Raw genomic sequence first — 22276 nt, 5'->3', positions numbered from 1 at the left:
ACCAACACAGACCACAGCAACCAAAAAGCCTGCCCAACTCATCCTAGAAGACCAACATAGATCTAGGAGGACATAACACATCGAAAATCCAACAAGCTTCATCCCCAATAAGGGCAAAGTAGAGGAGGCACCCTTCACAGCATCCAAAGAACGAAGCAAACACCCATCCCAAAAAACTAGGATACGCTAAAAGCCCCCACTGACACTCATCAAAATCAACATGCCCACCCAATCTTCCTTCTACCTCAAAGAACTTTCACCAACTCCCAACAAAAACCATTCCACTTAGTTCCCACCAGGAATATAATATATTGGTTTTCCTTATTAAGATCATCCTTGACTAACCTTTGTTTCTCCATTCCTCCAAGCCAACTAATGCTCTAGGAAATCACTTTCATTGGGAAACCGCTGGAAACCCTGCTTCAATAAATAATAACAAATTCCTCCTCTATAGTTTTTGGCACTGTCAAATCAATGTCAACAACTCCCGACAAAAGCAATTCCACTTACTCCACTAACTCCCAACAAAAGCCATTCCACTTAGTGGAAAATTATAATATATGGGTTTTTCCTTATTAAGAACATCCTTGACTAACCTCTACTTGTCCCATCCTCCAAGCCCTCTAATGCTCCAGGAAATCATTTTCATTGGGAAACCGCTTGAAACCCTGCTTCACTAAAACATAGCAAATTCCTCCTCTGTAGCTTTTAATTGTCAACATGCAAGTAATTAATAAAACCATAAAAAATTTCTTCTTCCCTAGTTTTCAATGCTGTCTAAGGAACTCCTTCAGAAAAACCATCAAACCTTCTTTTGGCTTTTATCAATATACTTCTTTTTAAATGTAAACAACTTTCATTGAAAAAAATGAAAGAATAAAAAGACATAAAAAAATAAAAACCATGCCCACAAAAGAAGGGGGCTATCTAAAGGAAGGGACTCCAACAATACATGATAGTGTCTCTAGAATAATTAAAAAATGTCCTTAACGCCTAGAGGGAAACATAAAATCTAAGGGACCAAATGTCACAAGGATCCCACCCCAACCCTCTAAACACTCTATTATGCCACTCACTCCAAAGGTTCCATAAAATAAAGCACAACCCCGACAAGCCATAGGAAAACCACCCATCTCTCTAAGGGGTGGATGGCAGAGGAAATCTCTTATCATACCACTAGTATCCTTGTGCCAAGCTAGTAGAAAACAAAATGTCTGAAAGAAGTGATCCTGAAAGGATCTTACAAACTCGCATTTTTAAAGAAAATGATCCACATCTTCCTCCCTCTTCTAATAGAGAATAGGGCACAACAATCCAACTAATGAAGGCATCTCGCAGTCGATCCATCAAGTTGATCAGTTCACTTTGAAGATATTTAACCATCGATGATAAGATGGTTGTTGTCAATTACATAAAAATCTTCATACTAAAAATGCTAAATTAATAATGAAAAAATTTTCAAACCAAAACCCAAATTTTAAAGTAAATTATACTAAAAAAAATTAAATTTACTTAGATTTTATTATTATTATTATTATTATTATTATTATTATTATTATTATTATTATTATTATTATTATTATTATTATTATAATAATTAAAAAATAAATAAATAGAAAGATTTTAAAAAAATAAAATAAAATAAAAACCAATGAAGTTAACTTATATATGAATTAAATTTAAACTATACGAATATATGATTTACTTTAGGCTAAACTTAATACAATTAAATATCTAATTAATAATAAATAGTAATGACTTAATTTATAAATAAAGATTAATTAAATTCAGGGTATTCACATATAATTATTAATGCATTCTGAAAAACAAATCTGGCAAAAAAAATACAGTTGTTAAAATATTCTCAAGCATCCTCTTAAAAAAACTCCAAACAAACGCAATCATCCAAGGAGAACGAGCATTTGATTCCCTGACATTTGAATGTCGAGCATCTATAAGTTCCCTCAAAACAAACAACCACAAATGATTAACTATTCACCCTTTTCAACTTCTTTAAAATAATAATAATTATCGTTATTATTATTGTTTTAAAAAAAAATTAATTGCATTTTATAGGAAGTTGACTCCACTGCCTACCATCAAATATAGAACGAAGAGAGCTCCCTCTGTTCTTCCAAATTGGACCCAAAACCCCAAGAACTACCAAACAAAAACTAAACTTCAGTGTAAGTTGTACATAGTTTCCTAATAACTAAGCTTTAAGCTAATTAAAACCTCCAACGCTCCTCAGGCCTCAGCTGCTGAACTTCTGGGGGTGCTCAAATTTCTCCTAGTATTTGGAGGCATTTTGCATCAAAGTCTATGCTTTATGAAATTCATAAAAGCTTATTTGAAAATTACGCATGTATTATACACCTTAAGATCCAAAGGGGGTAATGAAATGGGCATTAGACCAAAAATCTTCCCACAAATTAAATCTACATTGCAATACTTCTTTTAACTTTTATGCTTGCCAATTATGTTTTAGTCATCTAGTAAATCTTTTAGTGATCTTTTTTTAAAAAAAAATGAAACAAGCCTCTTCATTAATATTAATGAAATGAGACTAATGCTCAAAGTACAAGAGAATTTATACAAAGAGCTACAAGACCGAGGCGTACCAGGACATCTCAATTCTCAACTAGGTTGACACCCCCCTTGCGCCCACATCATATCCGTACAAACTATCCTCAAGAGCAATAAGACCAAGACTAAAATTCAACCCATACAAAAGAGTTCCAAGATTACACAGTTTTAACATAAGCCAAAACTAGATAAAACAGAATAAACAAATACAAAAGAGGCTCAAAATTAAAATAAACGGAGGAGATCTTATCCGAAAAATAGTCCACTAGCAATCTGGGAAAATGAAAGCCCGCCGAATTGAACATGGTTAGAAAGAAGTCTTCAAAAACCTTACTTTGTGTGCACTAAGAGGAACATTTCGAGAAGTAGCCGCTAGCAATCTGGCCAAGATGAGTGATGAGTCAAAATCAGAGCCCGAGACAGCACAACCCCCACAACAAATCATCAATTGAGAATTAGTATGAGAAATATACTTTCCACAAGGCCAATTTCACCCATATAATGAGTATAGATCAGTGTTAAGTTGCATTCCAGACTTGCTTTAACGTCTAAATGACCAAAACAAGATAGGATATCAATGCTTCCCTTGCGATTGAAAACAACATCAGTGACGGCTTCCAAAAAGAGTACCATCAGCAATTAGCATTTGTGAAGGATTTGAATAACTTTGTTCCAGCTTTTTAGTATCCCCAAAGTATCAATATGCATTGCGAAATCTTGGTCGCCTTCAATCCAAAAAATTCTCTGTCTTCAAACAAACAAATTCAAAAGTGATTGTCAACGACTACGGTCATCCCAAAATTAATCCACATTCTTCAACTAGGGACTTCAAATGTGGTGGAATTTTAGAATGAATCAAAGGAGAAATACATGAAGTACCAGCCACTTTTAAATTCAAATTCTCTTTCTCGTGAGATAGAGCATTCAAATCACCTCCCAAATTAACTATTTGCGACGGTGCTTCTTGAACAAAGTCCTACTGTTCCTTTGGCTGAAACAACTTATGAAAATCGTCCCCAAATTCGGTCTCAGTCTCAGCTACTTCTTGAACTTCCTTAGAGTCTGAGCAATCTAGATCTTCACTACTAGCACTTACTATTGAATCAGCATCAGAGTCTAGCTGTCTGGAGTGAGTGTCTCTTGGGCTTTTGCTTGGAATACCTTGCGTGAGTATAGCATTTGAACCTGAGATTTTGAGTTTTCAGAATGAAAATTATTGAATAACAATTGTGGCTGAGCTGATCTTTTAGTGGAGAGACTAGGTGCTTGCACTCCTACACGGCATTCCTCTAATAAATCAAAGTTTACCATTGTTGACCAAGAGTTGATAAAAGAAGTTTTCTTTCTGTTGAAGTGTTTGGGAATGGTTTATGCAAGTGGGGACATCTTCTATAAAGTGATGAGGTTGTAATGATCAGCTTGCACTTCCTCTTTACCACCAAAGCTTCATTGCTTAGATGGCCCTTTTCAATCAGTCGATTTTCTTTGCACTCGAGCCCTGTTGAGAGAGTTTGATGCACTGGAGCAATTAACGAGTTAATACTTGAGGATGGATTTTGAATGCCAAAAAACTGATTATCACCCTTGTTTTCAAAGCAGAGAACACTGCAAATGGGTACTGATGGGGGGGGGGGGGGGGGCGCTATTAAGTCCAAATCAAAATTAGAAGAAATGAAATTAATGCGAGGGAATGTAGAAGGCCCATCCTTAACCATATAAGATTTAATGTTCTTGGAATCTGAAATGCCTTTTGCTGAAATGGGGCCCGATAAAATAACCTTTTGAATTATTTTTGGGGGAATATCAAGAGACGACCTATTGCCTTGTGCAACCTGGTAATCATTATAATCTCCACGTAACTTAAACCTTGAGCATTTGAATAAGAAGACTCTATAAACTACCCTTGATCAATGAAGAATAATTCGACTTAATTTGCTTGGATATATGCACTGCTTCAGATTTCTGTTTCATCAAAAATCCTCTTAGCATTTCGGAAAAGGATTTCCATCCTTTCTGTGATACTCCCGAGTGAACATGAATATAGTTATGACCACCAGAAGCAAGCCAAATGACACACCTTAGGATCCAACCTGAATTTGATTCGAACTTTGATAATCTCGTAACTCCATAATCGTCACGCCCATTTTAAGGAAGAAATGATTGGGGCCTTGAAGTAGTTCAGAGATGGAGTCAAAAAACCAAGTCAGCTAAGAGAGTGATACTCTGAGAATTTTATTGGCTTCCATATCCTCCACATAAAACATACCGGAATCATTCCAAATGCAGTAGAAGGAATCGTTAATCTTACAACTTTCCACTTTCATAATTATTGAACTTTAGGAATGCTTCACCAGAGACGGACAGACTTCGTTGGAGATGAACAGGTTATGTAGGAGACAAGCAGGTTATGGCTAGGTCATTTTCGGGGAGAGAGAAAGAAACAGGGGACAGGAGGGGCGGGAGTGGTAGAATGACCGATGGAGGACGGAACGAACGAGTATGACGGAGGAGGATGGCCGGAAAGGAGAATGGAGGTGGACGAATGTAGGCAGGCGGTTAGTCGAATGGAAATATTTTGGTCAGAAGAAAGGAAAAAAGGAGGAGAGAGGAGAAAGCGTTTTTTCATCTTCCAAGATGACCGACTTTATATATAAGTCATGTAATTATAAGACTATTCAGCTCTGTCTATAGCATATATGTAGTCAATCTTAAGAAACGAAGAGTATGAACATTCCATAACTAAGTATTGATCAGAATAGAAGGGATTAAAACTTGCCTCTAAAAGTGATCTCTCATAAGAATCAAACGTGAGTAGAGCACTTTGACCTTTTTCTCTTTTAGTGATCCTTTTAACTTCATGTCAATGAAATTTGGACACAACTAGCATGGAGAAAGAAACATGACTCATATCGTCAACTCCTGTTGAATTTTTTCACTTGATTTATTTTTCAACATCATATCTAATTAATGCCAATTTGTCATCCTCCTTCTCATTGAGTTTAAACATTCACAAGCAATCCAAATTGTTAATCACAAAATCAAGGGGAAAAAAGGACGATGCTGCCTGAAATAGCAAAAGAAATTCAGCCAATTATAGAACCTTAAGAGAGATTTCTTGTGTGTGATGTAGTCTACTGTCTCTATCTCTCTTAGTTGTTTACTGATTAACTGAGGGCTTCATCGTGGCTTCAATCTGCTTTTATTGCTGGATTTAATGTTAGTCTTTTACTTCTGTTAATGGCCAAGCTTTCATCGAAAAAAATGAAAAAATACAAAAGCAAACAACAAACAGTGCCCACAAAAGGAGGAGGCCAACTGAAAAAATGGTCTCCAATCAAACACAATAAGACCTAAAGGATAATTTAGGGAAAAAAAAAAATTAAAACAAAGAAAAACATTTCATAACAAGGGACCAAATATCACTTGTAATAAACAAAAAGTCTCTCTTGTAGGGTTTGTTCTTTGAGCATGACTCTCTTTTCATTCATTCAATGAAGAGTTTTGTTTCTTGTTAAAAAAAAATAATGATAAATACATGTAGAACACGCACTACTTCTAGCATCTCTATCATTCTTCTGATGCAAAGGGTTCCACAAACTAGCGCACACTCTAGCTTTCCACTAAAAATAGCTTTTTACATGAAAAGGTGGTGGAGGAGGAACTCAACGATCATCTCTCTACAAACCCTGTGCCTAGCCAAGACGAGGCCAAACTCCTCAAAAAACCTACTCCATACTGTATAAGCAGAATCACATCTCCGAAAAAAATGATCAAGATCCACCACCTCTCCTACGAATAATGCAACACGACACCACAGACCAAACAAGTCGGCACCTTCCTCAACACCCGATCCAACGGGTTAACTCTGGATTACCTGCCAAGTAAAAACTTACCCTTCTTGGGGATTTCTAACTTCCAAAGTGAGGCATAGGTCAAGACTCCACAAGGAGAAGGATTGACTGAGCAAAGAAAAAAGAACTTACACGAAAAACCATCAGTCGAGCTAGGCTCTAACAACAAACATTTCCTCCTTGGATTTCACCAGAACTCTCCAAACATGGAAAGAAGAGCAATAACATCCATTGTTCCCCCATTGGACAATAATATTTGTCATTAATGGCCAAGTTATTGGCTAGACACTGTTCGTTCTTTTCCAAATGTTGTGATTTTTTAGTTTTTTAGTTTTACTATTGTCGTTGGTTTAGTTATTGTCGCCAATGACACCAAGGCTAGTGTGTAGCCTTTAAATTAGGGTCCCCAGGCTGTAATTTAGGTATCATTCAATAAAGATTTGATTAAAAAATTCTCCAAGATTTGAGTTATATTAGTTTGGTATCAAAGCTATGAAACTGACATGGCTAAGAGAAAATTCCCACCACCTCCAGTAATGACGCAGCTCAAACTAGCAAAAGGGTTGAAAGTCTCATCCCAAGTTCAATATCTCAATAATTCCTTGGCATGGAAGAATTGAGGAATAATCAAAAGAAGTTCACCAAATGGTGAGGGCTTTAACCGAAAAGATGGATACAATGTCCATACAGCAATTTACAACTTGCAGCAAGGTAACAACCCCACAAAACCTTTATATCCTGGAAGATAGCAACTAATTGATACAAGAAGGCACCAAGAACAAGCACAAAACCTCCCACCTAGGAAGCACGAATACGGCTACGACACAACATAAACATGGCAACACATCATTTTAAAAATAAAAAAATCTAGGATACGGATACAACAAGGACACATTCACTAATGTAATATATATATCATTTTTATACAAGAAAAAAATTCAAAGTCAAAGAGTTGAGCATTTATATGTTTAAAAATTAGTTTGATATATTTTGCTCTCAAATTTTATTATTTTTATCATACATGTGTCTATTTAGTATATTTAACAAGTGTTCAATGCATGTCTAATAAATGCCAAACCTACTTTGAATTTGTATAATTAATGTCTAACACACCTATTGCACTAACAAGTGTTTGATGCGTTCCTATGATTCTAAGAAGTGTCCAAGTGTTCGAGGTATGAAGATCCAAGGTTCTTGGTGCTTGACATTTCAAGAGATGGAGATGAACCATTTACTGCAAGAAATTTCGATCATCAAGAGCAAAGATGGAGGGAAACACCAAATTTTAACACAAAAACAATGACTACAAAATGAAGGTGAACCTCCCTACTTTTAGTGGCAAGTTCGATCTCCAGGCCTTCTTGGATTGGCCCAAAGAAGTAGAATTGTTCTTTGGCTACACTAGCACATCCAAAGATAAGAAGGTGAAACAGGTTAATTATAAGTTGAAAGGAGAGCCTCCACATGGTGAGATCAATTGCAAATCAATAGAAGGGGGTACGAGAAGGCACTCATCATTATTTAGTGAAACTTTGTACCTTGGAAACGGAATTGCAACTTTCTTCTTGTTATTGAGAGAGAAATTTCTTGTTCCTTGTTTAAAGAAAACAAAACAAAAACAAAAACAATTCTTGGCCAAAGAGGTTGAAACTAATGAAACGTTGGTTTCTCCCTATGAACAATGAGCAATTGCTCTATAATCAATACCAACATTGAACTCGAGGAACTTGTTTGATGGCTGATTGCTCCTAGAAATTCCATAGGCTAAGTGCACATTTGAGTATAACAACTATGGAGATAGGAGATCAAACTTTCAATCTCTAGGGAGGAAGGTCATGCCAATTATCATTAGCTCACTTTGGCCATAGCCTACGTGCGTCTTAAAATTTTGCCAAGTTCGAGCAACATCAAATCACCAGTCTTGTCGATGGTTTAAGAGAAGATATCAAGAAAAAGGTAAATTTACAGCCCTTATGTTATCTTACAGAAGTTGTAGTCTGTAACTATGGTGAGTTGGTGAGGAAAATGGAGGTTAGTCAAGCATCCTCAAACCGATAGCGAACACATGTGACCAAATACTGTCACCCTCAATCCTTTAAAGTTGGGGATCTCGTGATGGTTCATTTAAGGAAATCTAGGCTGCCTTCGAGTGTTCATCCAAGCTTCATCCAAAAAAGATTGGCCATTTCCCAATTAAAGAACGTTTAATGCCTACAAGGTTGATCTTCCCCCACACTTCAAAATCACTCCTGCCTTCAATGTTTTGGACCTCATAACTTACCATGCCGCAGATGGTTTTTACTTGCCTGTTTAGTTAACTCAAGGATGAGTTATCATTAGGAGTGAATTGATGTAGCGTACTGTTTCTACCTCTCTTAGTTGTTTACCTATTTACTGAGGGCTTAACCGTGGCTTTAGTCTTCTTTTATTGTTGGATTGAAAGTTAGTCTTTTGCTGCCGCCAATGCCCAAGTTATCGGTTAGTTACTGTTGGTTCTTTTACCAGTGCTGTAATTTTTTAGTCTTTTAGTTTTACTGCTGTCATTGGCTTAGTTACTGCTGCCACTGACACCAAGGCTGTTCTGTAGCCTTTAATTAGGGGTCCCTAGGATGTAATTGAAGTATTAGACAACAAAGATTTTGATTCAAGAATTCTAAAAGATTTGAGTTACATTATCGTAAGTATAGAAAAAGGGGGAGAACCTAAGAAATAACTTTTTAAGATAGAATCTCGGCATTTTTTTATGGTAAGACAACATACCCCCAAAACTATTGATTTGAGTGTCTTCTGAAAGCCAAGAGCCTTTCCATCACTATCAAATGCCGCCAGCCACTTCTCTGGCTTGAGCATTCTGTTTACCTGCACCATGGGAACAGCGCTCCAAATTTTGCATGAACACTAATAAATAAAATGTCATTGTCATTCAAACTGCATTCAGAAATCATGCAGAAAAAAATATCGTCATGGTAACTAAATATCTAAACAAATTCATGTTTTCTATATGCTACAAAAAATGACCAAAAGAAATGAAACAATTTCAAACGAAAATAATATTCAGAATATTTTAAACTCTTACGTATTTTATTTCAAGGACAGAGTATCACTGTGCAGAGTACAAGTATGACTACAGTGTTAGGCCCCCCAATAGTGAATATTTATTCTAGAAGAGGTAATAAGGGAATTGGCCAGGGGAGACAGCCCGTTAGAGGTATAAGTAAGTTTTGTTAGTAATGTTTTCCTTGTGCTTGTATTTTGAATAAAACATGTTTTCCTTGTGCTTGTATTTTGAATAAAACAATTGTTCTAAGGTATTCCTAGAACTCTCAAAATTAAATTGCTGCAGAACGATATGTTATTTCATATTGTAATTGTTGTTTGGCAATATTATCGTTATGTAAGGAAGTATTCTTACCAATCGAGGAAAGGTTGGGGTGACATATTCGGAGATAAGGGGAATAAGACTTATCCATCCTGAGGTGCATCAGGGAGAAGATGACCTATGAGATACGAGAGACTCAACGGCTTTAAATACGTTAGTTAATGAATTAGCCAAAGGGAAAAAAAGAGACGCAGCTACTTCAGCAATAACGGAAGTCTCATTAAGAAAGAGGAAATGGCTGAAAGAAGATGAAGAACCTAGAACCTCCCAATGAGATGATGGGGGAGAATCGTCTCGTAAGAAAGAGGAACATGATTGAATTAAGTTCAAGTAAATAAGATGTTGGTCTTCAATGGAACAAATCCTGATGAATGGTTATTTAGAGTTGAGCAACACATTCAATTACAGCGACTGTTTCAACAAAGAAGCTCACAATGACAGTAAGGATGTTTTATCATTATTAGCCTACAAAGGAAAGGGTGTTACGTGCGTGTTTCTTAGCAATCAAGCAACAGGCCACAATGGCAGAGTATTGTTAGATGTTTGAAGAGTTGTTACTGTTGCCACATCTAACCGACAAGGTGCTAGAGAACACCTTGACTAATGAACTAGACCCAGTCACAAAGAGATTTTTTGTTTTCAACCTGGTCGTTGGAAGACACTATGAGAGCAGCCAAATTAATGGAGGACTGCATTGAAGGCAGTGAAGTTGGGTCAAGATCCAAGAGCTACCAATGAGCCCAAAATGTTAGCTAAAACGACCATTAAGCCATCTAATGCCCTTTCTACACATACCATCACAATGGCGAAGAAAATGCCCATCAATCATAGGGATTAACCCTACAAGAAGTTGGCATACATAGAGTTTCAAGCAAGACGAGAAAAGGGTATATGCTACCATTGTGAAGAAAAATGTATGGTTGAGTATTGTAGTAAGAACAAGGAACTCTACTCATAACATGTGAGAGTACTCATAGCAGTATTGGGGAGATGATAGTAGTAGAGTAAGTGTATAATGATAATTAGTTAGAGGTAGTTTGATTATAAATTTTTAGTTGGGGTTTGTAGGAGGGGGTCATATTTTGGTAAGTCAGTCCTCAAAAGGCTATTGATATTTTAATCTCTTTTTTTAAAAAAAAAAAGGAAACGAGCCTCTTTATTAGAAAAAAAGAGACTAATGCTCGAGGTACAAGAGAGTTATACTAGGAGCATGAATAAAGAGAGAAAAAACAGAATGAGATAAACACGGCAAAACTAAACGAAAGGATCAGGAAGCGCACCCAGGCATCTCAACTAGGTTGACACCCCCTTAGCGCCATCATCATATCCATACATCAGTACAAAATCTAAGGAATTACAAGGAAATTGATAAAGCGATAAACCGGAAATAAAACTAGACAACAAGCCTAAGGAGTCGGGGAGATGAAAGCCTGCCAATTCAAATTTATATCTTGAATAGAAGTCTTTGAAGTCGTCGTTTAAGGAGCACCAGGCTTAAGCATTTCTTTGAGCAGAGTCAAACCTAGCCCTCCAACAAGTTTCTTTGTCATGAAAAATTCTTTGGTTTCTTTCAAACCAAAGATCTGCTAGGATGGCCTTAACCATATTGGTCCATAACAATCTTGGCCTCTTTTTCAGAAAAGGGCCCAATAGAAGTTGGATTATGTTGGATCTAAAATTATTTCCAAACACCCCAACGAAGTTAAAGATGTGGAAGAAATTCCACCAACAACTTTCTGAGTATGTGCAATTGAAGAAGAGGTGCTACAAGTCCTCCCCTTCCTTTTTGCATAAAGGGCAAATGGAAGGCGATAAATAGGCCGAGTGGAGCTTTCTTTGCATGACCGAGGAGCAATTTAGGAGACCAAAGAGCATTATCCAGATCTGGATGTTGATTCTCCTTGGGCTTTTAGTCTTCCATAAAACCTTGAAAAGGCTTATATCCATCGGGGATGGAGGGGAGAGATGTGCAAAGAGAGATTTAACTGTGAAGATGCCTGAAGCTTCCAAAGACCAAGACCTTAGATCTGGGCTTGCTGAGACTGATCTTTCTGAGAGGGCAAGTAGCAAGTCCTGAAAATGAATTACTTCCTCCTCTTTAAGCAAACGGCGAAAAATGATGGACCAAGAATTCAAAGAATGGTCCCAATGAGAAGCTATTGAGCCCCTTGGCAGTAGGGTAATTCTAAACAAACTTGGATAGAGTGTGGACAAAGAGGTTGAGTCTAACCAAGGATCAGACCAAAAACCTATTCGAGAGCCATCGCCAAAGATGAAAGAGGCCAAAGACTCCACTTTTGACCAGCATCTTGAGATATTAATCCAAGGGCTTCTCAGACTATTCTCACATTTCCTTGAAGGTACCTTTCCCATAGATGCTAGTGATCACTTGTCTCCAAAGGGAGTTTTCCTCCATCATATAACGCCAGCCCCATTTAGCAAGCAAGGCTGAGTTTTTAATTTTAAGCCCCCCAAAACCGAGACCTCGATTTCTTGAGGACCGAGACACAATATTCCATTTTACCAAGTGGTTGATTTTGCTTCCTTTATGGCCTTCCCAAAAGAAGTTTCGAATTAATCTTTCTAAAGATGAGGCCACAATTTCTGGCATTGCAAAGAGTGACATATAGTACGAGGGGAGATTGGAGAGAATTGAGGTGCAAAGGGTTGCCCTTCCTCCTCTTAAAAGATTAAACCTTTTCCATTTGTCCAATTTTCTATGCACCTTTTCTATCACCAGCTGCCAAAAGGAGGTAAATGAGAGGTAGTGGTTCAGCCTTACAATTAAGTAGGCCAGCTATTTGTAGCAATTCCCCACCTTCTATGTTGACTCCACTAAGAGCTGATTTTTCCCAATTCACCTTCTGACCTGAGCACCATTCGAAGAGACTAATTGCTTCTTTTAGTTTTAATAACATTTTGCTATCATAGTTACAAAAAATGAGGGTGTCGATTGCAGATTGGAGTAGTGGAACGTGAATTTTCTCCTTACCAACCACAAAACCTTCAAACAGGCCATTTCTGTACAGCTTGTCAATGATGGCACCCAACACTTCACTTACTAAAAGGAAAAGAAAAGGGGACAGCGGATCACCTTGCCTAACCCCCCTAGAAGCAAGAATGCGGCCTCGAGGTCTTCTCTTTATAATAATAGAGAATTTAGGGCTTTGAATGCATCCCAAAATCCAAGAGATCCAACGAGAGTCAAATTTTTTTGCAATCAGAACCTTTTCTAAGAAGATCCAATCCACCCGGTCGAATGCTTTTTCCATATCGAGTTTAAGGATCCAATCCTTTTTCTTTTTCACTCGGTAATCCTCCACCACTTCATTAGCTATTAAGACAGCATCTAGTATTTGTCTCCCTTCAATAAAAGCATTTTGAGATGGGCCGATGATGTAGTGCATGACTTTCTTTAATCTTTCAGCAAGAACTTTTGCAACAACCTTGTAAGTTAAAGTAGTAAGGCTGATTGGCATAAAATCCTTAACGGATACTACATCTTCTTTTTTTTTAATGAGGCAAATGAAGTTTTCTCTCACACATGCATTCAATCTTCCCCCTTTGTGAAAGTCTTCGAATAGCTTGATAAAGTTGTCTTCAAAGGCCAAAATCTTGAGAGGAACTCCATAGTAAAGCCATCTGGTCCAGGTGCGCTTTATTTTTCCCCAGGAATTTAATAGCCATAACAATTTCAGCTTGAGTAAAGTTTGCAATAAGTGAAGAATTTTGTGGTTGTGTTACTCAAGGCCAATTTAAGAAGGCCGAAAGGTATCTGTTGTCGGGGGATCTTGTGTATAAGGTGTCATAGAAACTTAGAATAAGTCGTTCCACTTCATGCGATGATTTAGTAGGCACCCCTTGTTCATTTAGAAGCTCATTGATTAGATTTTTCCTTTTCCTTGCTGCCAAGAATCGATGGAAAAAACTAGAGTTTTCATCTCCCAACTTCATTCAATTTAACTTGCATTTCTGAATAAGATCTCTTTCTGCCAGCCTATAAATGATCATTAAGTCGACTTTTAATGTGGAGATGTAACCGGCCACCTCAGGATCCCAGCCCAAAGATTCGATCAAAGCTTCTTTCTTAGCTATTTCTCTCAATAAGGCCTCTTCCTTTCTGGTTAGGGATTTCTGGTGATTTGCTAACCAATTTTTCAGTGCAGCTTTAACCAATCTGAGGTTTGCATTGATAACAAACCTGGCCACCAGTTATGTTGCTGTTTTTCCAAGAATTTTCAATGAAAATGACACATTCTTTGTTTGATAACCAGCTGTTACAAAATCTGAAGGGAGAGGGGCCCCAACTAAATGTGCCTGCAATTAATAACAATGGAAAATGGTCTGAGCATAGACGTACCTGGCGGATTACTCTTAAGTTGGTGAAGAGTTCATCCCATTCCTTATTGATGAGGAATCTGTCTAGTAGAGATTTAGAAGAAGAACCTCCTCTCCTGGACCAAGTAAACTTCCTATTTGATAAGGGAATTTCCAAAAGGTTGGCTGCATCAATGAACTTATTAAAACCACAATCCTTAACGATGGATGTTAAGTGATCTAGAATCTCTGATGAGGGTAATGGGGAGAAGCATGAGGAGCAATGCTCCAAGGTTTTTACCTTGTCTTCGTTGGAGAATAGAGTCTGTAGATCCAAGTCGGTAACAGCTTCGTGAGCATTAACTTCTTGGGCTGTAAATAGTTCCAGGTCTTCCAATTCTGCACTACTAACACTGAAAGGAGATTCTAACTCCAAGTTTTCTTTTCTCTTTGTACTAAAAGGGGAACAAGGTGAACCTTTTACGAAGGTGTTACTTGAATCAGGGATGGTGAAGTTTGAGTGATTAAACTGCTTGGAAGAGGAAGAGGGAATGTTTAAGGAGGGAGAAGGGATTTGAATTTTTGTGCAACAAACCTCTAGCAAGTCCGAGTTATTTTCTGCTATAGTTAGAAATATACTTCCCGAGATCTTAATTGGTTGATCATCTGAGTTGAGAGTTCTTTTTTCCCCTGAAACATCATCACTAGTTTTTGTCCATCTATTGATGAAAAAGATTCTTTTTCTGACAAAATATTTAGGAAAAGGTTTCCGATTATTGACTTGGTTCTGACGAGAAGTTGAGAAGATAGAGGGCTTGATTGGAGAAAGGCTTGGATTAATATTTTCCTTGGTTAAAATATAACATAGAGAATTTGAAGGTCGCCCTTTTGTGAGTTGTCCTGCCAAAAATCCTATACCTCTTCGGGTACTCCTGCTTTAATGGGGAACTCCTGAAGTGGCAAGTGGACTGCCGAGTTAAGAAGCTGCCTGGGGTCAGTAAAGTAATTCCCTTTTTGAATAAAGGGTGACTCTTCATATTCCTTTCTCCCATTAGTAATTTCAAAAACGACTGTGGCTAAATCTTTTCTTTTTAAAAAAGCCTTATCGCTTTCTTCTGAAAAACTCTCGCCCGCATTTAATGAATGAGGATTGCTTAATAAGAGGCGCTTCGCTATCTGTGTTGTTTGTTGTAAATTCTCGCCTAACAAGGCTTTTGGATCCCGCAAGAAATCTGGGAAGGACTGGGAGGCTGTAAGAAAAGACCATTCGGATTCCAATTCCAATTTTTCAGCACCTTCATCCTCCAAAACTTGATTTAAACGAATTACATCTATAGGATTTGAAAAGCACTTAGTGGATAATTCTCCATATGTGATGGCAGGCGCATCTAAACTCTTAATATCTCCAAAATTCAGAAATAAATTACCAAGGTTTTGGTTCTTAACTTCAATGGTTACAGGCACAAAACCACAGAGGTTTTTCTTGACTTTGATTTTGGCTTCCTAGCAGTTTGTGAGGTTGAGAGTTTTTGCAGCTATGGATTCGAGGCCACCAAAGTATGCTCTGATTGCTTCAAAAGTATTTTTACTCCAAAAGTCTAGGGGAAGATTCTTAATTGATAGCCAACCCTAGAGCCTTTCATGACCGAGGGCCTGTCGTGCCTTTTCAAGGTCCATCTTTCAAATAATAAATGAAAAGAACCAAATAATTGCCACTTACCATGAACTTTAATCAGATCTTCCAACTTGCCTTGCCCAACCTTGACTAATGCTTTTATTTGCGAACAGGGGATTAATTTGGACACTAGACTTGAAGGCCACTCTTAACTCTTCAGCTATTTCCTTCCAATCATTAAAAGCAAATAATCTAGAAATGATCCAAAGGTTGTGAAAATCTTCATGGTATACGTTGGTGTCCTTCTACACCCAAAAGAGATTCATGCTCTGTTTTGCCTTGACTGGGACAATCTAGAAATGATCCAAAGGTTGTGAAAATCTTCATGGTATACGTTGGTGTCCTTCTACACCCAAAAGAGATTCATGCTCTGTTTTGCCTTGACTGGGACAGAGGGATGTGGCTGATTAGTGAGGAACCAATTTGAAGACTCTGGATCTGATAGACTAAAAGGTTTTTTTCCTTTCACCACTTTCGAAAAGCTTCTAACTTGAGTCCTTTGGGGAATAAACACAGGTCTGGCTGTGCTGTGGAGAGCCAAATTCAATGAAGCCTTCATCGACCTTGGACTTTCCTGTCGAACTAAAGGGCTATTGATGCAAGAACTAACCATTTCATTGAAATCTTGCCAACCAGCTCCATAAGGTATATGAATGTTCTTCCTTCCTCCTGATGAAGACCAAACTGCACATTCCACGAACCAAAATTCTTTGTTGCGAAACTTGGCTAACCGAATAAAACTCTGATCAACTCTTTCCTTGAGTAGGAAGAATTCAAAGGTTAGAGCACTCAAAAGTCTACGAAAGTTGTTGTGAAGCGTGCTGAAGCAGTTGAAAGGAAAGTCTTTTGGCCCCTTTTCATGTCATCCACCCAAAAACCATTCTCTCCTTGCCACATACAGAAGTAATGATCGAGGATGCAGCAACTTTTTATCTCCATTGCAATAGAGGGCATAGAAAGCAAGCTAAAATGGCGGAGGGGCGAGACAAATAAGAGTAAGAGGATAGGAGGGGTAGATGAGGAGTAGAGGGGGGAAAGGGGAAATGGATGGAGAAGAAGAATGGAAGCTAGAATCTGTTGATCGGAAGGGGGGGGAGGCCGGAGGGGTTGGAAAGGGAGGAGAGAGGGGAGAGCATTTTTTAATGTGAGCAAACTTGATATTTTAATTTCTCTTGATATTGCAATATAGTTATCTTTGGGTTTTTTCTTGTTTTTTCTATGTTTTTTATACAATAACATAAAAGTGGACAAGACAGAGGAAATAGAAATGGAAGAAGCTGGGAAGAAAAGCCTGTGATCACTCAAATGATGGAAGTGAGTCCACTTGTTGAGCTATTGTTGAACTCCATTGTAGGGTTATCCATGCCATAAACCATGAAGTTGAAAGTATTCATTAAACAGCAGGACGTGGTTCTTCTGGTAGACCGCAAAACAACCCACAATTTCATCTCATAAAGGTTAGTAGAAAGTCCGAAGTTTCCTTTACCTGGGAACGTGAGAGGCCATGCGAGGAAAGAGAATTAGGCCACGGTCGTGAGCATGCAAGAGATGACCATTGTGCAGGATTTCCTTCCCTTGAGTTGGAAAACTTGATGTGATTTCGTGAATGCATACCCCCGTGGATTGGAAAAATTGTGCATGATGTTTGTTGTGGGATCATTGAATATTATCGCACGGGGGAAGTATCATTGGCCAAGATGGAAGTATCCTTTAAAATGTTGATCAAAACATAGCAACCTAGAGACCAAGGGTTCTTAATCAAGTTCAGTGCAATGGAAATACATAATGATGATGAGTCCATGGTGACAGAAACAAGCATACCAAAGTTAGACCGATTAATTATTGACTACGAAGATGTTTTTAACATGCCTGAAGGACTTCTACCATCTTGAAAGATAAATTGTCATATACAGTTGAAAGAAGAGAATGACCCAATTAACGCAAGGTCATATTGAAACCCTTATGTGCAAAAGACGGAGATAAAATGTTTGGTCGATAAAATGTCGAGCCCGTTCTCTAGCCCTATGATTTTGGTTAAAAGAAAGTTGGAAGTTGGCGTTTTTGCGTAGACTATCAAACATTGAACAAAGCCATCATACCAGCAAGTTCTTAATTCCCTTACGGTTGGATGAATTCCATGAGGCAAGAGTGTATTCTTTCTCCAAACTCAATTTGAAGTCAGGATATCATCGATTCGAGTCTTTGAGGAAAGGATCCTTAAGATGGCATTCCGTACTCATAAAGCGCATTATTAATTTCTCGTAATGCCCTTCTAACTCACAAACGCACTAGAAATGTCTCAAGCGTTGATGAATCAGGTGTTTCACCCATACCTTAACGGTTTCCTCTTAGTTTTCTTTGATGACAACCTTTTTAATAGTCCTAACCTATCTATCCAAATCCATCATCTCTGTGTAGTTATGAACCTATTGAGAGAGAATTGTTAATTCGTTAATTTTAAGAAATGCCAATTTGTCTGGGAGAGAATCCAGTATTTGGGACATTGGATTTCAACTCAGGGAGTTAAAGTTGATAAAGAGAAAATTCAAGCGATGCTCCAATGGCCAATCCCAACTACGGTCAAAGAATTGCGAGGATTCTGGGGGTAATAGGGTATTATCATAGTTTGTGGCTACTTTTGGGTCCATATCATCTCATTTGACAATGTTGACCAAGAATGAATCTTTTATCTAGAAGGGCGAAACCTCTGAGGATTTCAAGAAATTAAAGAAGGCAATAGTCCGTCAAACTTCCTGTATTAGCCTCATAAGATTTTTAGACGCCCTTCGTGCTTGAAATAAATGCATCTAAAACAAGGGTAAGAGTTGTGTTGATGCATAACCAACGTCCCATTGCACATGTCAGCCAAATTATATTGAAAAGAGCTCGTACTAATAGTCTATGAAAGGGAGTTGATGGCAATAATCTTGGCAATACAGAAACGGCTCCATTACTTGCTCTGACATCATTTCACCATAAACACTTCCTTTCGGAACAAAGGGAATGCAGTCAGAGCATCATAAGTGGGGTATGATTTTGATATGCAATGTATACCTGGGTTGGAAAACAAAGCGGATAATGCTTTGTCAAGGATGCCTCCATTAGCACAATTCGTTGGCTTAACCATTCCTTCCATCATAGATGTTGGAACGGTGAACAAGTGAATGAGAACCTAAAACTAGCAAAAATCATGACGAAACTCCGGTAGGATGTTGCCAATGTAAAACATACGATATGACAGGGCAATCTATTTTACAAGAAGCGAATAGTTCCAACTGTGGATTCGATACTTTCGCCTACGAACGCCCATACATACCACGACTCAGTGATGGTGTCATTCAGGTTAAACCTATAAGTGTTTCACATGTGAGCTATCCTCTCATCCTTTTTTCTACTAAGTTTATCATCGTTGTGTTTATTTAAGAAGGAGTCAGGCAACAAAGGTTTTCCATATCAATTGTGTCAAACACCGATAAGGTTTTTGTTGGCCATTTTTTGTTTGAGTAATTGGTTGTCATGGGTTGAATATTGGTATAACACTAATTTCCATGCTTCTATCAATTTGATTTCATTCATGATGGTCTACGGAGGGTGTCACAGCGTCTAATAGCCTATGGGGAAACTCCTACTACTAAAGGAACGTTTGTGACTTAGCCATTTTGGTCTTGAAATGGCAAAGGACGTTAACTTAGAACCGTATGAAGTTTGTGGATTTTAAAAAGGCAAGATGTCAATTTTGAATGGGAAATTTGGTGTACCAAAAATTGTGGCCTTATAGGCAACTTTCTTTGGTGAAGAAGCACGGTGAGAAACTCTCCCCAAAATTTTTTGGACCTTACAAGGTCTTGGAAAAGATGGGCCAAATCGCCACCTAGAATTGCCTTCAAAAACGTTGATACACCCTATTTTTCCATGTCTTGTAGTTGAAACCAGCCATGAGGGTGAACATGTATGTGCAAACCACGCCACCACAAATTAATGAGTTTGAATGGGTTGTTGAACCCAAAGATGTTTTGGCAACTTGATGGAATGAGGTGGATGCTAATTGGGAGGGCTTTATCCATTAGAAGAACTAGTCGAAGTTTGAAGTGGCATGGGAATCCTTCAACAAAATGAAGAAGCAATTTCCCCAAGTTCCACCTTAAGGACAGAGTGTTCGATTTTGTCGATGACGTTGTTAGGTCCCCAATAGCGTACTTATTCAAAGAGTAATAAGGGAATTGGCTAGGGACAACCCGTTAGTGGGACGTGGGAAGTTTGTTAGTATGATTTGTTGGGCCAGTAGTGTTATAACAGTGAATACTTATTCAGGACAACCCATTAGTGGGGCGAGGGAAGTTTGTTAGTATGATTTGTTGGGCTAGTAGTGTTATAATAGTGTGTAGTCCTTCGGTTATGTTTTCACTATGCTTGTATTTTGAAAACAACGATAATGTTGCCAAGTGGTCTACTATGCTAGGAATATTATCCGTAAAGATATGTTTTCTCCATGTTTCTCTCCAGAATGGGTAATCTTGTGCATAGTTCCTCATCTAACCATCTATAAACCAAAATTAAATCTTGTATAGATTTCTCGAGCGAACAAAGTCTATCACTTTTCCCATTAAAGAACCCAATATAAGTATTTTGGAATATAAACTTACCTCATCAGAAGTTTTCGGCCTATAAATGTCCAATTTCAAGGTGAAATACAGTGAGATAATAATTTTCCATGTAGGAATCATATACTTCACTGATGGCACAAAATATTATAAAAGATAACCAAATGCAGGTTGCCTATCAAAGAGAAAAAGGGAGGTAAAACAAAACCCCAACCAGGAGGTGAGAAAAGCTTCTCCAATTGTTTAGATGATAACATTAGCTATAATTATGGAAGTGGGAATCACGCTTACACCAAGAAAGTGCCAAGAAAGGTAGATTATCATAGATAGGGCCAAAAGGCTGCTCCATATCTTTAAAAACCTTGTTGCTCCTCTCCTTCTGCAGTGTCCAGAGATGGGCTTTGTTAATTTTAAACCAAAGAAGCTTCTTTTCATGCTTAATAGAGTGGCCCATGAACATGAAAAGAGCACCGAATACCAATCAAAGAATGTGATAATTCAACTATCGTGAGATATGAATTGGCAAGGACGAGGGAGCCCCTAATCCTATTACGTATTCAGTATTTCTATCTGAAAAGATAGAATACAAATTATAGGATACTACTCAGGCCCGGAATTCTCTATACATATTAAGTTCATTGCACTGATTACCACTTGGATGATAAGTGGACTAGAGCTTGTAATTCCGTTTGGCTTTTTTTTATGTAATTCCGTTTTATTAATGAAACAAAAATAAACCGAAGAGATGAGGAAAGAAACAGGACAACATACAGAAGCGTTCGATCACATGCATACGCATAGTTGATGAGAGTCTTACAGTTATAACAACCTTTATGGGCGATTGTGAAAGGCATGGCTCGCCAATGTCTCGCACAATCAAACCCACTTTCTGCAAACTGGCAACGCCGGCTTTTGCACAAGTCCATTGCTTATCAGCTTCTCCACCAGAAGACATCACAATCCAAAAACCCCAAGACCACCCTTCTTCCTTGATTCAACGACCTCTGCTACCATTTCCCGGGAAAAGTCAGATGAATAGACGCCAATACTGCAGCAAGGAACAAGTTAAAGAAATAACCAACTCTACGAACAGATAATCAATAATCATGACAAAAATGGTAACCTGGGCTGTAGCCTTTTTCCCTGAAGAAATCCGGTGCAAGCAAAAAGAAGTAGAAGAAACACTTCTTGATAGAAGAAAAGATGAAGAAAACAAATGCGGCATGGCATGAAGAAAGGGAAAGGAATAAGCAATCAATGGATGATTGGTATCATTGAGAGCACAGCAAAATGAATCACATGATGGAGAGAGCGAAGAATTGTCTGGAAAGCTGGGATTGAATAAGGAGGAGCTGAAGATCTCTCAAATTTGCAAATAGGTTTAAACTTAGGTTTGTGTAGAGGTGGGGGAAGAGAATCTCCCTCGCCATTTACGCAACAGACCGTTTCCTTTCATTTCTCTCACTCGTCTTTTTCTTTTTTTTTCTTTTCCTCCTTTTTTCAAACAAAACATAGAAGTAATGCAATTGCAAAGCAACACAACTTGAGCATTGTTTTGTAAATATATAAATAAATAACATTTATAAATATATAAACCCTCGTGAAATCGATGGCATATTATCAAAGAGTTAAATGACAAATTCGAAAGTTAAAAGTTTAATTTACATAATTTTAAATTGATGACTTTCGATAATCATTTTATAGGTTGTTTAGGGGTGATGAGTTGACATAAGATGTCTGGAGTTCATACATCTGAAGAGCTCATATGTCTAGAGAGTTTATATGTCTATAGAGTTCATATATTTGTGTTTGAGAGTGTAGAGTTGATATAGGATGTCGGGTATCTAGTGCAGCTTTTCTAACTCTA

The 22276-nt window shown here is 37.9% G+C and overlaps 1 protein-coding gene across 11 annotated transcripts in view; it reads right to left on the bottom strand.

The window, feature by feature from the left end:
* The window catches only part of LOC120075279 (Ypt/Rab-GAP domain of gyp1p superfamily protein), a 47452-nt gene extending 25480 nt beyond the window's left edge, over positions 1 to 21972 (bottom strand). For 2 of the 11 annotated variants that reach the window (XM_039028503.2, XM_039028512.2), the window contains exons 1-3: positions 21533 to 21933; positions 21227 to 21457; positions 9198 to 9335 (exon numbers count right to left, since the gene is read on the bottom strand). In XM_039028503.2, coding sequence (XP_038884431.1) covers positions 9198 to 9335; positions 21227 to 21364 — 276 coding nt within the window. In that variant the 5' untranslated portion in view covers positions 21365 to 21457; positions 21533 to 21933. Of the gene's footprint in view, positions 1 to 9197; positions 9336 to 21226; positions 21458 to 21532 lie in introns of all 11 variants that reach the window. The other 9 variants (XM_039028537.2, XM_039028529.2, XM_039028519.2 and 6 more) reach the window with 9 other exon arrangements.
* Between the last annotated feature and the right edge of the window lie 304 nt (positions 21973 to 22276).

The sequence above is a fragment of the Benincasa hispida genome, chromosome 1 (genome assembly GCF_027475165.1).
Source record: "Benincasa hispida cultivar pf3 chromosome 1, pf3_genome.v1.1, whole genome shotgun sequence".
Taxonomy (NCBI): Eukaryota; Viridiplantae; Streptophyta; class Magnoliopsida; order Cucurbitales; family Cucurbitaceae; genus Benincasa; species Benincasa hispida.
Note: the sequence above shows the minus strand (reverse complement) of the source record. Positions and strands in the feature narration are given on the sequence as shown.